The sequence below is a fragment of the Eptesicus fuscus genome, chromosome 17 (assembly GCF_027574615.1).
Source record: "Eptesicus fuscus isolate TK198812 chromosome 17, DD_ASM_mEF_20220401, whole genome shotgun sequence".
In the NCBI taxonomy this organism is placed as follows: domain Eukaryota; kingdom Metazoa; phylum Chordata; class Mammalia; order Chiroptera; family Vespertilionidae; genus Eptesicus; species Eptesicus fuscus.
In genome coordinates, this window is record NC_072489.1 from 39,794,311 (window position 1) to 39,807,383 (window position 13,073).

The following is a 13,073-nucleotide window of genomic DNA, read 5'->3' on the forward strand; positions in this document are numbered from 1 at the left end:
AGAAATAAAGGCTCCAAGGGAAGTACATTTAACTTTTTATTACTTTTAAAAATCCAACTTCAGTTAAACAGACTAGATTAGAACCTCAAATGTATCTGATACATTATATACTGGATTTCTATTACTAAAAAGCCAGTTGGAATATGGCCTACACAAACCAAGGGTGTGTACAAAATGGAAGTAATCACCAAGCAATAACTGTTTCCTTCCAACTCTGTCACCGATTATCTGTGCTCTGTGGGGATTTATAGATTCAAGTTTGAAAGAGCTAAAAGCCTGAGTGGGACTGCTTTTCCAAGTACGCTCTGTTGGCTTTCAAAGAGAATTCCATGTTATTGCTTCCTTGCCTTAAGCTCTTACTTATAATGTTTAAAACCTTCAAATGACCTAAACTGATGAATTGGGCTAAACACACAGAATGCTGCTTTATCAGTCAAGTATTAGCAATCTTACTTCGGCAATACTTCAATATAAGTGGCTTTCATAACAGTTCATCTCCATTTCCTAGCACAGTGAAATAACTTTATTTTTTACTATTGTCTTTGCACTCTTCTGCCTACAGCTCCGATAAGAATGTCAAATCAGATAGCTTTTAAAAAATACTCACAGGAGAAACTAATCATTCCTCATACTGAATTTAAATCATACAAAATTTCTGCAGCTGTATGCTAACTTTCTGATCTACCATACCTCTAAATCTAGTCTAGTCTAGTCTTTTTGCATACACTTCCAATCTTTTAAAATTGTCACTTATCTATTTAATATCTTGATTGCTAAATGCAGCTTCATAATTAAAATTTTTATGAAGATATAAAACATTAATAAATACCTGTGTTTTCATATATAACTACTCCTATTTATTATGTGTTCCAATAACTCAAGAGAATAAAGCACGAAGACACTCACTCTAAAATCTAAACTTAAAACCCAGATGGAACTACAGTGTATAGATTACAAACAGGCTTTTCTTTCCCAGACTTCATAAACAGAAGCCCTTCGGTATGCAGCTTTTCCTGAACAAATTACATTAATACATTTTTTCTTTTTTACATTTGTAAAAATTCAGGAAATTTTAAAGTAACGTTTATTTGCAAGACATTTGGCATAATGTGGATAGTACATATTTAAGAAACAAAAGCTTTATCAAAATGAATACAATTTGTGGATAAACCCTAAATAAAGTGGCTTTTGGAAGAACTGGAATTTGCAGCAACCATCTTTATAAAGAGGTCCATCCACTCTCAATGGAAAACACCCAAGCATACCATTCACTAGGTAAATACACCATTTCCATTCAGCTATCACCACAGAATAATGAATTATAAGAGTATGGGGCTTGATTTATGGGCAAATCCAGTACAATCTCAGAGCCCATGACCTAGTAAAGAATGCTTCACCATCCCTCCAGCCTTTTCATTTCCACCTTATCCTACTCTTGTACAAGGATATATATATATATATATATATATATATATATATATATATGTTTTAGGAGAAATATGCTCACAGATACAAGGGGAAAGTAAATTTTTAGTTTTTGGTCGTGTTCAAAGCATCAGTTGCGAAGTTGAGCAAATGTCATTAACAAATGAGACAGATATGCAGCATTAATGAAGTGGGAAAACCCCATCCTTTAATTATTTAAATATCTTATTTTACTAGTCTACAACTGAGAGCTAGGGAGCTAAACCATTTGTGAATTACATCTTCTTCAAGACATACAACATCCAGCCCCTCTATGAAGTCATAAATCAGTACACATTTTCTAAAGGACTTTTCAAGATGATTTATATTCATTTTAATGTGCCTCTTAATATACATGGAAATTAGAAAACTATTTTCCACGAAAGATTCCAAATAGAGCTCAATTTAATAGAAAGAACTGCTGTACCTGAAAGCAGCTAACCCACTCATTCTTTAAAAACCCTAATCTTACCTGCAAAACTCATGAAAAAACAAATTTCATTTTATTATAACAAAAGCTTGCTGTCCTATTTGCAGTCCATCAGACTATATACTGTTAGTTAGAAATATAAGCCATTATATACTGACTTTTCATTTTTCTTATAAGATCCTAAAGGTAAGTAAAAAGGAAGAGAAAATGGAATCACCAGTGTATTACATTTAATATAACATTTTGGTGTGAAGAGGATTTACCTATAACTTCTGATCAAATTTCTGTCAGCCACACTTGAGTGGTAAGATGTCAAATTTTTTCACTTTATATTCGTTACATACCACATGTAGGATGCAGAGTTTACTAATTGATAAACATATTTTGTAATGAAAACATCTTATGTAACTATGAATGGCATGAGTTTCACAATAAGGTTTAAATATAGCTGTTCTGACTCTTCTAAAAATACCAATATACAGAATTATTTTAGGTGGTCATTTGCATAGCAAACTATTAAACTAGAAACTCAATGGTTCTAGGAAAACTTCACATTATGGATAGTTCCAGAAAGATGTATTCAAAATGAAAATCAATTCTTTTAGAAAATTGTAATCTTTATTTGCTCATCCAATAGTAATCTAACCACTTTTACCCCCACTCATTTCACAGGGTACACCAACCTGAACAGACTTTGTGCCACAATTTCATTCAAAGGGCTTATCATTCACTTCTGACTGTCTTGGATAATCTAGATGTAAGCAAGTTTGGGGATTTTAAAGTGTGAGTTCCCTGTATTAAAAAAGCATAATTTACAGTTTATTTAAAAACTGCATTCAATAATATTGCCTTTTAAAAAGATAGCTTCAAATTGCAAACACATCTAATTTCACAAAACAATTTGATCAGGAAATTTTATTTTAACATTCTAAAGCAGTAATGCTTTAGATGTTACTTAAGTGCCCCAGACAAGATTAACAAAATTAAAGGTTTCTAAATTACAAATTTAGTTCTTGTAGGAGTCTCAGAAAAGAAACAGAAGAAAACAATCCCCCCCTTCCCAAAAGAAGACACACACACATTTTGAAGAAACCCCAATGTTTCATGCAGTGGTAGGCAAGATGTAAAAAGCTACCCAAATTCACACATTTCTACACCAATCATCATCAGAAAAAAGTACTCCGTAATCAATCTGTACAACCAAATGCATTTGGGAATCTACACCTACATTACATTATTTAATGTTATATACATTTATTACCCACCCCCCTTGTTTTTAATAATTTCTTATGCAAAACCTTCATTCAAACCCAAAAAAGATGTAAGACTAACTTGGGGAGTGAGAGGGGGGAGAAAAGATAATCACTTAGGACATTTAGTTAAAATGTACTTTATCTAAATCTCAAAATGTTTAATAAAACAAGTATGTTCTCCATTTAACACTTTGCTTTCTAACTATACAGTAAATTGCATTGTAGAGAGTACACCTCTATCTTCAGACTGTATCTTCTTTGGATGGAATTAAGATGTAAATACATGGGAAGCTGGTCCAACTAAGATGACAGCAGATATATTACATGCAGAATTTAATGTTTTTAATTCTCTCTTTTAGAAAAAAGATGCAGTTGAATTGGGGGAGAAAAATGCTCAAAAAAAGAACCCAGGTTCAATATATAAAAATGTCCCACAATAGGTTGATGATAGCAGTAAAAATAAGAGAAAAAAATAATATTTCTGGAACATCATTTTTCAATAACATGGAAACACTAAGTGCTAGGAAGATTTCTATTCATGTAATTTTAGCATCCAAGTTTCCCTCTAGTCATTTTATTGGAACAAATGCTTTAAATAAACTATTTGTCCTCTTCACTGAAGAGAGCTGGTCTATTTCATCTTTAATGAGCTAGTTTTTGGGAAGATTAGCCATGTACTGTAGTAATGCCTACTGCATAAAATCCAAGCATTTGCTGTGAACAGTTGGAGAAAGCAGTCAGTAAGAACCTAGGATCAATGGAAATAGATGTTACTTTACGCCATCCATGAGAGATAGACCCACAAAGTACCCAGTGTTAACGCCCAAATCTCCTCTTGCGCTTTTTTTGCTGTGCAAGTTCCACACTTGTGAAAGAGAAATTGATCCAAAGTTCCAGGTTTTCTTGGGTCTCTAGTCAATTTTCACATTAGTATAGATTTTTCGGACAAAGGCACTTGTTCCCATGTAACCAATTGCTCCTGTAAAGATAAAATAAGGTTTTGAAACAAATACATACAGAGCAATATCCATCATTTACAAACACTAAATGCCCTCTGCTCTGGAGAGTTCTTTTTTATCAAGATAATGTCTTTATATTAGTATTCTCTTTGAACTTATTAAAACTGTATCATTTGTTTTGCAAATCACCTGCTATTTCCATACACCAAGTTTGACCTGATATATTTTTAGAATTAAGTAACAATTATTATATATGTAATCAATAAATATATGAATTAAAATACATCTCTTATAAAGCAAGAATAATTTGTTAGTAACAAAAATATGTTAAATGAAAAGACAAAATGGGCCATCCTATATAATAAAAAGCTAATATCCAAGTCGACCAAACTGCAGAATGACTGGTCACTATGATGCGCACTGACCACCAGGGGGCAGATGCTCAATGCAGGAGCTGCCCCCTAGTGGTCAGTGTGCTCCCACAGGAGGAGCGCCACTCATCCAGAAGCCGGGCTCATGGCTGGCGAGCACAGCGGCAGTGGTGGGAGCCTCTCCCACCTCCACATCAGCCGGACTTCCCCCACCCAGGGTTCCCAGAGTGCAAGAGGACGCAGGCCGGGCTGAGGAATCCCCCTCCCCACCTCATTGCACAAATTTCGTGCACCAGGCCTCTAGTGAGATAATAATTATTGATGTTAAGTTTGTTAGGTATTTGGGGACTCAAGATAGATAGATAGATAGATAGATAGATAGATAGACAGATAGATAAATAAATGGCCTCTATTTTTGTATATATTTGAAAATGCCCCACAATTAAATATTAAAAATTCAAAAACAACTCAACAAAACAAAGCAAACCTATTTCTAATTATTTTTCAATGAACAGACATTTTATAATATGAATTAATTATATTACACTTTAAAATACTGATAATTCATTTTAAAATAGATATGTAATACAAGTCCTTACAAGGTAAGAAAAAAATCTTCAGTTTTGTAAAATTTTAACTAGAATCAAAAATTTAACTCGCATAATAAACGTAGCCAGTTTGGCTCAGTGGGTAGAGCGTCGGCCTGCATACTAAAGGGTCTCAGGTTCGATTCCAGCCAAGGGCACATGCCCAGGTTGCGGGCTCGATCCCCCACAGTAGGGGACATGCAGGAGGCAGCCAATCAATGATTCTCTCTCATCATTGATGTTTCTAACTCTCTTTCTCTCTCCCTTCCTATTGAAATCAATTTAAAAAAATTTTTTAACTCGCATAATATAACACTAGTTCAATAATCAAATTTTCCAGACTTATAAAACATTTTCCCCTTTAAGTGGAGATATGCTTTAAAACAAAACCGTACCAAACTAGAGAATCATTTTTCCTAATCTTATGGAAGTACCTCAAGAATAAGCTTATAAAAATATGACTTTATAAGAAGAGGATAGTGAACATGCTCTCTAGAAAAGTAAATGTCCTGGGAATAATATAGAGATATACTTTAATTTTATTGTATAAAATATATTTTTATTGATTTCAGAGAAGGGAGAGGGAGAGAGAGCTAGAGACATCAACAATGAGAGAGAATAATTGATTGGCTGCCTCCTGCACACCCCTCACCTGGGATCAAGCCTGCAACCCGGGCATGTGCCCTGACCGGGAATCGAACCATGACCTCCAGTTCATAGGTCAACGCTCAACCACTGAGCAACACCAGCTGGGCTAGAGATACACTTTTAAACTTAATTTCTTTAAAACTAAAATGCTGCCCTGACCAGTTTGGCTCAGTGGATAGAGCGTTCGCCTATGGACTCAAGGGTCCCAGGTTCGATTCTGGTCAAGGGCATGTGCCTTGGTTGCAGGCATATACCCAGTAGGGAGTGTGCAGGAGGCAGCTGATCAATGTTTCTCTCTCATCGATGTTTCTAACTCTCTATCCCTCCCCCTTCCTCTCTGTATAAAAATAATAAAATATATTAAAAAAAAACAACTAAAATGCTATTCTATGCTCAAAATATAGATTATAACAATCTATTTCCCACCTTAACATACTTGCTTCCTTTTCCTACATTAAAAAAATCAGTAATATTTTTCTTTCAATTGCCGATACATAATCTGATGAATGTAATTCTGTATCATGATGACATCTGAGTAAGTTTCAGCCTGACCTGTTTCCCCTCTGGCCCCCAAAATGAAGGCATATACACCCACCGAAGAATAAATATTGGGACACTGCCAGCACAACAAGCACATTTTCAAGTAGCAAAATGAAATTTCAACAGGAAAAGTACTAAAAATTTTACCTAAATTCATTCCATTTTATTTGTAAATGTCAAGACATTATCTCTCTAGGTCAAAGATCATACATCAAGTCAAGAAAAAAAACACACAAAATATTTCTGCATAATCCCATTATTCTATACCTTACCGAATGGTGGTGGTAATCAAGAAAGAGCTCAGATGAAATAAAGAGGAACTCTATGAGCAATATTCTGAAGGATGGCCAATAGTACTAAAGGAACCTTCTGATTGCCTAAAAAATACATCAGGATGTTCCCAAATCTAGTTTTAACCTTCAGTTCCTATTCATTTTCCCCCCAAAGTTGGTTAACTAATTATCACAAAGAAAGGTCATCTCAACAGCTAAATAAACATGTGATTATAATATAGAGAAATGTCTTCCCTTATTGTCTGTGGAATGAGTTTTACTACTTGACAATAGATGTCATTCATAGTGTGTGTGCACAAATGATCATATACATCGTATATATGAATGAACATATTCTTTTTTTAATTGATACAAAACATTATATTAGTTTCAACTGTACAACAGTGATTTGTTATATGTATATACTGTGAAATGATTATCACAATAATTCTATTTAACATCCACCACCATACAATTACAAATTATTTTTCTGAGAACTTTTAGGATCTAATGTCTTAGCAACTTTCAAATATACAATACAGTATTATTTATTAATCATAGTCACCACGCTGTACATTACATCCCCAGGACTCTGGAAGTTTGTACCTCTAACGTCCACCTCGAACACCCACCAATATGGAGAAAAGATTCTTCCGGTAAAGGAAAAAAGCAATCCTGCTACCCAAAGGGGTCCACAAATGTCATGCTAGAACCTAGCTTTTAACATGATGATTACATCTGCCTTATTCTATTACCCACCCTATAACTAAAGGTGGGACTAAAAAAAAAAAAGTCAACCAGACTCTTATTTTGATGTTCCTGATCAAATAAAATGTAATTTCTTAATTTCTCATTACTGTATTTTTCTGATTCTGAAACACTCAAAGATTTACTCATGATATTCCAAGATTTTTGAACTTACCACACATTATCCCCAAGGCTGTGCTAAATACCGCCATATATCCAAAGTAAAATGATGTTTGAAATAAGCCATACATCCTGAAATAAGACAAAATAAATATATATAGTATATCCATTTTCATTCTCAACGTAAGGCCTTAAATGCTAGTATTTAAATGACTAGTTCTGTTCCTAAACACAAATGAGAAAATGTCTCAACTTACTTTGTTTTGAAAAAATAGTAGTAAAAGGAATACATGTAAACATAGATTGCAGTTGATGCAGCAGAGAGAAAACTTGTCCATTGCCTAGGGGGGAAAACATAGCTCTTTAGAATGAATAGCACTGAAATGAGGATTTTAAAAAGCAAATCATTTCATTTTTAAAATCCTTTGAAAACAAATGATGTACTTCACATTTAAATATGTGAAGCTTCTCATAAAGCTTCTTCCACATCAAGCATTCTGTAAAAATATTTCTAACACAGTAACCCTCATTAATACAAAAAAAAATGACTGACACTATAACAGAAAATCTTCATCATCTTTATCTATATCATTTTTATAACTGAAAAATTCCCTATACTATTTTAAGTAGCAAAATTTTTATTCAGATCTTTTACTTCACTCAACACACTTCAAATGAAATCTTATTTTAAAACATTATGGTCCCCAAAGGTTCTTCCCCAACATAAGTACTCACCACCTATAGTCCTCCGCATTCAGCAGGAAGTATGTGCACACGATGGTCACACAGACGGTCACAATGCACAGGATGACCAGCACCAGCATCATGAAGCCATAGACATAGTAGATCTTATACGCCCAGAAAGAGGTGAAGATGAAATACCTGAGTAAAAGGCAGAAAGACAGCTTTCTAGTTTTTATCTTAACGCTTATCCTGCTCTTGCTCAGTCTCTCATCTTCGTTCTCACTTTAATGTCAATATTTTTCTTTCAAAAACTTCCAACAATTTCCCTTACCTTTTCTCATCTATTAAATACTCTCAAATATTCTTGGGTAATCTTTCAAGAACAATTTTGTAGAGGTCAATGGGGGAAAAAGGAAACATGTAGTATTTTCAAAAATAAAGAATTTTTTTTTAAAAAAGAAAAATTTGGTAGTAGGCCATTTATGTCAAATCAAACAATGAATTAGAAGCTTAAAGGAGTAAAATGTGGGGAAAAACCAATAGCTAAAAATTCATATTTGTAAAAAAGTCAATTCCCTCACTCTTTCATTTTTTTTCTAAATGCAACACTACTAAAGAAATGTATGTTGTATTTTATAAAATATCCTATTAAGCTAAAAACAAGGTTTGATAGAATAATAATGTATATAAAATTAGGAGTGGGGAGAGAAACTAGGAAAAGAAAGACTAAAGAAGCTTTTTGCTATCTTCAGAGGACAGTAGGAGAAAGGGTATTAAGATGTCACTCGAAGATCTGAAATGTAGAACACTGTCACCACCCCAGAAACTCACCCTCACGCCTTTGTAGTGACCTCTACCGTTACCCTGAGCAGTACCCACTTTGCCACCTAAGCCTACAACCCTAAACACTATAGCAGGGGTCCTCAAACTTTTTAAACAGGGGGCCAGTTCACTGTCCCTCAGACCGTTGGAGGGCCGGACTATAGTTTAAAAAAAACTCTGAACAAATTCCTATGCACACTGTACATATCTTATTTTGAAGTAAAAAAACAAAACGGTTTAAAAAAAAAAAAAAAAAAAAAAACGGCAAAAACACCCGCATGTGGCCCGCGGGCCGTAGTTTGATGACGCCTGCACTATAGTATAATTTTACCTGGGTTTTCTATTTACATGAAAGAAATTACACATTGTAAAAAAAAAAAAAGATTTTACATGAAGAAAAAGACCCTTCATTCTAATTCCATTACCCTAGTCTTCGTTCAATTAGAAGGGGTATCTTCTAGTCTCTTTTCTTTTTCTTGTTCTCTTGTATTAATTCATTTGTTCATCATTCACTCTTTCGGGAAACTTAGAGAGCCCTCACCACATTTCAGGGAAGCAGTGAGAATAGAACTATGAAGACAACAGTCTCCACCCTCACGGAGAGCACTGTTCAGCAGGGACACCAGGAAAGGGGCATCGTGATGCACTGTGACACATGCTCTGTCAATGCACCAAAGGGGGGCGAGAGTAAATGAGAAGAATCCGATAAGGCATGTGTAGGATGGAAGGTGAGAAAAAGGGGGTCGGGGGAGCAAAAAGAATGCTCCATGTATAGAAACAGCAAAGGCAAAGGTTCACAAATGAGAAAATTCACTGTATTTTGAAAAACTCAAAGATCAGTGTGGCTAGAACTTCAACTGAAGGGGTGAAAGCTTAAGAGGTGAACGTGAACAGGGCCATATCCTGTATCATGAAGATCCTTATTGGCCTTGTTGTGGAATTTGGAGTTACCTCAATGAAAACAAGAGTCTTTAGCAAAGAAGTGACATGATCAGACGGATACCTTAAAAAGATCACTTTGACCACCAAGGGCAGAATGGCACGGTATGCAGGAGGTCAAAACAGAGGTTAAAGATACAGCAGAAAGGCTAGCTAATGGAACAAAGTACCTGAGAAAGCAGAAAGAGATGTGAGCCAGAAGAAACTGAGGATGGGGACAGGAGGGGAAAAACATTTGGGGTTAAGTCAGGGTGAGGACACAAAGCAGTATCAGATGTAAAGGACAGAAGCTCCTGAACCAGCTGTATTAAACCATGAGCTAAAGTGACACAAACACCAATCCAATCCCTCTACAAGGTATTGACTAAAAGCCACAGCTGGTACATGAGCACCAGGAGTTTGCCCAAATCTATGCAGTTGTACTTGTTAGTGTAATTAGACAATTTAGTTAATGTCACATAAGCCAATAAACATAAGAGCACAAAGGATGTGTGATTTCTAATTATTTTAAATGCTTTGGGAAAATTCAATATGGTGAGTTGCTAAAAAAAAGTTATAAAATTAAGTGTGGGTGAGATGACTATAAAAGATCAGGGGACAAATGTCCAAATCTAGAAGGATTCTGCACTTAGAATGCTTCAGACAGGTCTTTATGTTGTTCTTCCTCCACTTTATAAAGGCTGGATAACACAGAAGATGTATTATGAAGGCCAAAGAAAAAATGACGGAAACACCAACTAGATACAAATCAAAGAAAAGACTGTGGACTTAAAAAAATTTTTTTAAAACTCAGTGAAGAATGTACCTTTAGTTGTTTTAAGTTAAAATAAAATGTTATGTATATATCTTTCTTTATAATTCCCTTACATGAGGCAACTTTATCAATTAACCAACTATCAGATCCAATCATGTTTATTAGGAGGCATCCACTGTACAGGAGAGAGTCAGCAGTGGGGCAGCTAACAGGAAATGTGTAAAGGAATTCTGAGCAGTTACAATGACTGGCATTTCATGGGCAGGGGCCAGAGGTGTAGGACTGCAGTTCTTGAGAGAGTGTCATACACAGAACTGCCTTGCCTCAAATGCCAGCACATTCGCATCAAGAAACACTGGAACACAGGCAGAGAAAAGAAAGGCTTACATTTTGCAATGGTAAACAAGGATGCAGTTGTGAAGCATGGTAATTGGGCACAAGGTGGCATACCTCTCCCCTGTCCCCCTCAAAAAAACACATACACATTTCCTAGCACTCCTGCAGGTCTCTATGGAAAAAAACTAGGAATGACTATGCCTCCAAAGATGTCAGGATAGTCTGACTGGTAGTTAATAGTTTACCTAGTTCTCTGGACACTCAGAAATATTTTAAAAATACAATAAACTCCAGTAATTCCTTACATTGTGCTTGTGACCAAAAGCTGGTCTAGCATTCTCTAGCATGCATGCTATGATTTCTAAGATTTCTTGTAGAATGAGAGAGGTCTAGAAATATAATGTAAAATAAGTATAAACTTCATCTGAGTATTTCAGAACAGAGCAGAAAACTACTTTTAGATAGATACACAGACCCCTTTCTGGAAGCCATGGAATTAACACATTAACTCTAATGCTTCCCCATCCTATCCTAACTTCTAAATTCTCTAATTACAATTAAATCCCTCAAAGCATAAATACATTGCCAAAACTTACATTTCAATGAAGATTGAGCCAAAAGGTAAAATTCCTCCCAAGCAAACAATAACTGCAGGCTCCATAAACCTGGAAAATATTAAAATTAACATTAAAGTTCTAGCATGATTTTATGTTATATAAATCCTAATAACAGAAAGAAGATGCTTCTAAATGATAGAAACAAATCAGTAAAAAAAAAATTAAAATACAAAGAGGTACAACACAGAAGTGGGACTTCAAATTAGTTCTAGAACAGAGTCAAAATTCTTTCTAGCACTAAAGGCTGAGATAGGAATTTAGGAAACACAACTTCTTGCCAGTGAAACAACTCTAAGTCTTAAGACCCCTATCTCAATAATGTTTCCCTAAGTGTGGCCTTGCCATTTCTTTGCTCAGTCTTTCATTGGTATAGTAATTCCTTTGCTATGAGTTATACAATAAAGATATTATGAGTTCTGCATTATAATGGAGCCAAAGAATGAAAAATTAAATTTCAAACCTCATTCATTCATTCATTCATTCAACAAACATTTTACTATTTGCAACTGGAAATTCTCTATCTGGAATGCCTTATCTGGTCTCATACTTCCCTGCAAGTATTAGCTCAAGTGTTGGCGTAACACCTTCTCTAAGTCTCCCAGGAAGAGGAGGGTCCTTCCACTGTCCTTGGAATATAACTCCCCACAGCAGTTATCACACTATACTGTAGCTGTCTAATTACATACATATCATACCTTACTGGACCATAAACTCTGGCAGGCAGAAGCTATTCAGCTATGTATTCCCAGTGCCCAGCAGTGCCTGGCACAAAAATGGTACTAAACTAATAACTCTGGAATGAACATACTAAAAAACTGAGAGGAAAATAAAAGAATTTGAAAGCTGGAAAAACTTAAAAATCATTTAATTTAGTCTTCTTTCCTCATTTTATAGAAAGTCAAGACCTATATAGGTTAAAAATGATTTGCCCAGCCCTGGCCAGTGTAGCTCAGTGGTAGAGCATCGGGCCTTTGGACCAAAGGGTATTGGGTTCAATCCCAGGTCAAGGTCATGTATCTGGGTTGCAGGTTTGTTCCCCAGGGGGCACGTGCAAGAGGCAACCAATGGATGTGTCTCTCTCACATTGATGTTTCTCTCTCTCTCTCTCTCGCTTTTTCTCCCCCTCCCTCCCTTCCACTCTCTCTAAAAATCAATGGAAAAAAATATCCTCGGGTGAGGATTAACAAAAAACAAAACAAACAAACAAAACCCAAGATGATACAGAGAGCCAGTTCTAGTCTTCAGATTTTGGTTCCAATGTGTCAATATAAAGCAAAAGAAAATACACACAAGCCTTCCTACACCTAAATTTAATCCAAGGTTGGCAAGGTCATGTGTTTTTCCTTCCTCTCCTTCATTAGCCCTAGTGACCTAGAGAACCATTTTGATTTATGACTATGCTTTCCCTTTAAACTTATCCTCCCCAATAAGAGGTGAACATCAGGATATCAATGGGCCTCAACAATCAAATTTGAAAAATATAGGTGAGTTATAAAACAGACTAGAAAATTCTCTTAAGATCAATCTTAG

The 13,073-nt window shown here is 35.3% G+C and overlaps 1 protein-coding gene across 1 annotated transcript in view; it reads right to left on the reverse strand.

Annotated features, from left to right (window-relative positions):
- Positions 1–23: 23 nt before the first annotated feature.
- The window catches only part of TM9SF3 (transmembrane 9 superfamily member 3), a 48,072-nt gene continuing 35,022 nt past the window's right edge, over positions 24–13,073 (reverse strand). Inside the window, exons 11-15 of the mRNA XM_054728655.1 lie at positions 11,523–11,591; positions 8,127–8,273; positions 7,649–7,732; positions 7,447–7,523; positions 24–4,126 (exon numbers count right to left, since the gene is read on the reverse strand). Coding sequence (XP_054584630.1) covers positions 4,059–4,126; positions 7,447–7,523; positions 7,649–7,732; positions 8,127–8,273; positions 11,523–11,591 — 445 coding nt within the window. The 3' untranslated portion in view covers positions 24–4,058. The remainder of the gene's footprint in view (positions 4,127–7,446; positions 7,524–7,648; positions 7,733–8,126; positions 8,274–11,522; positions 11,592–13,073) is intronic.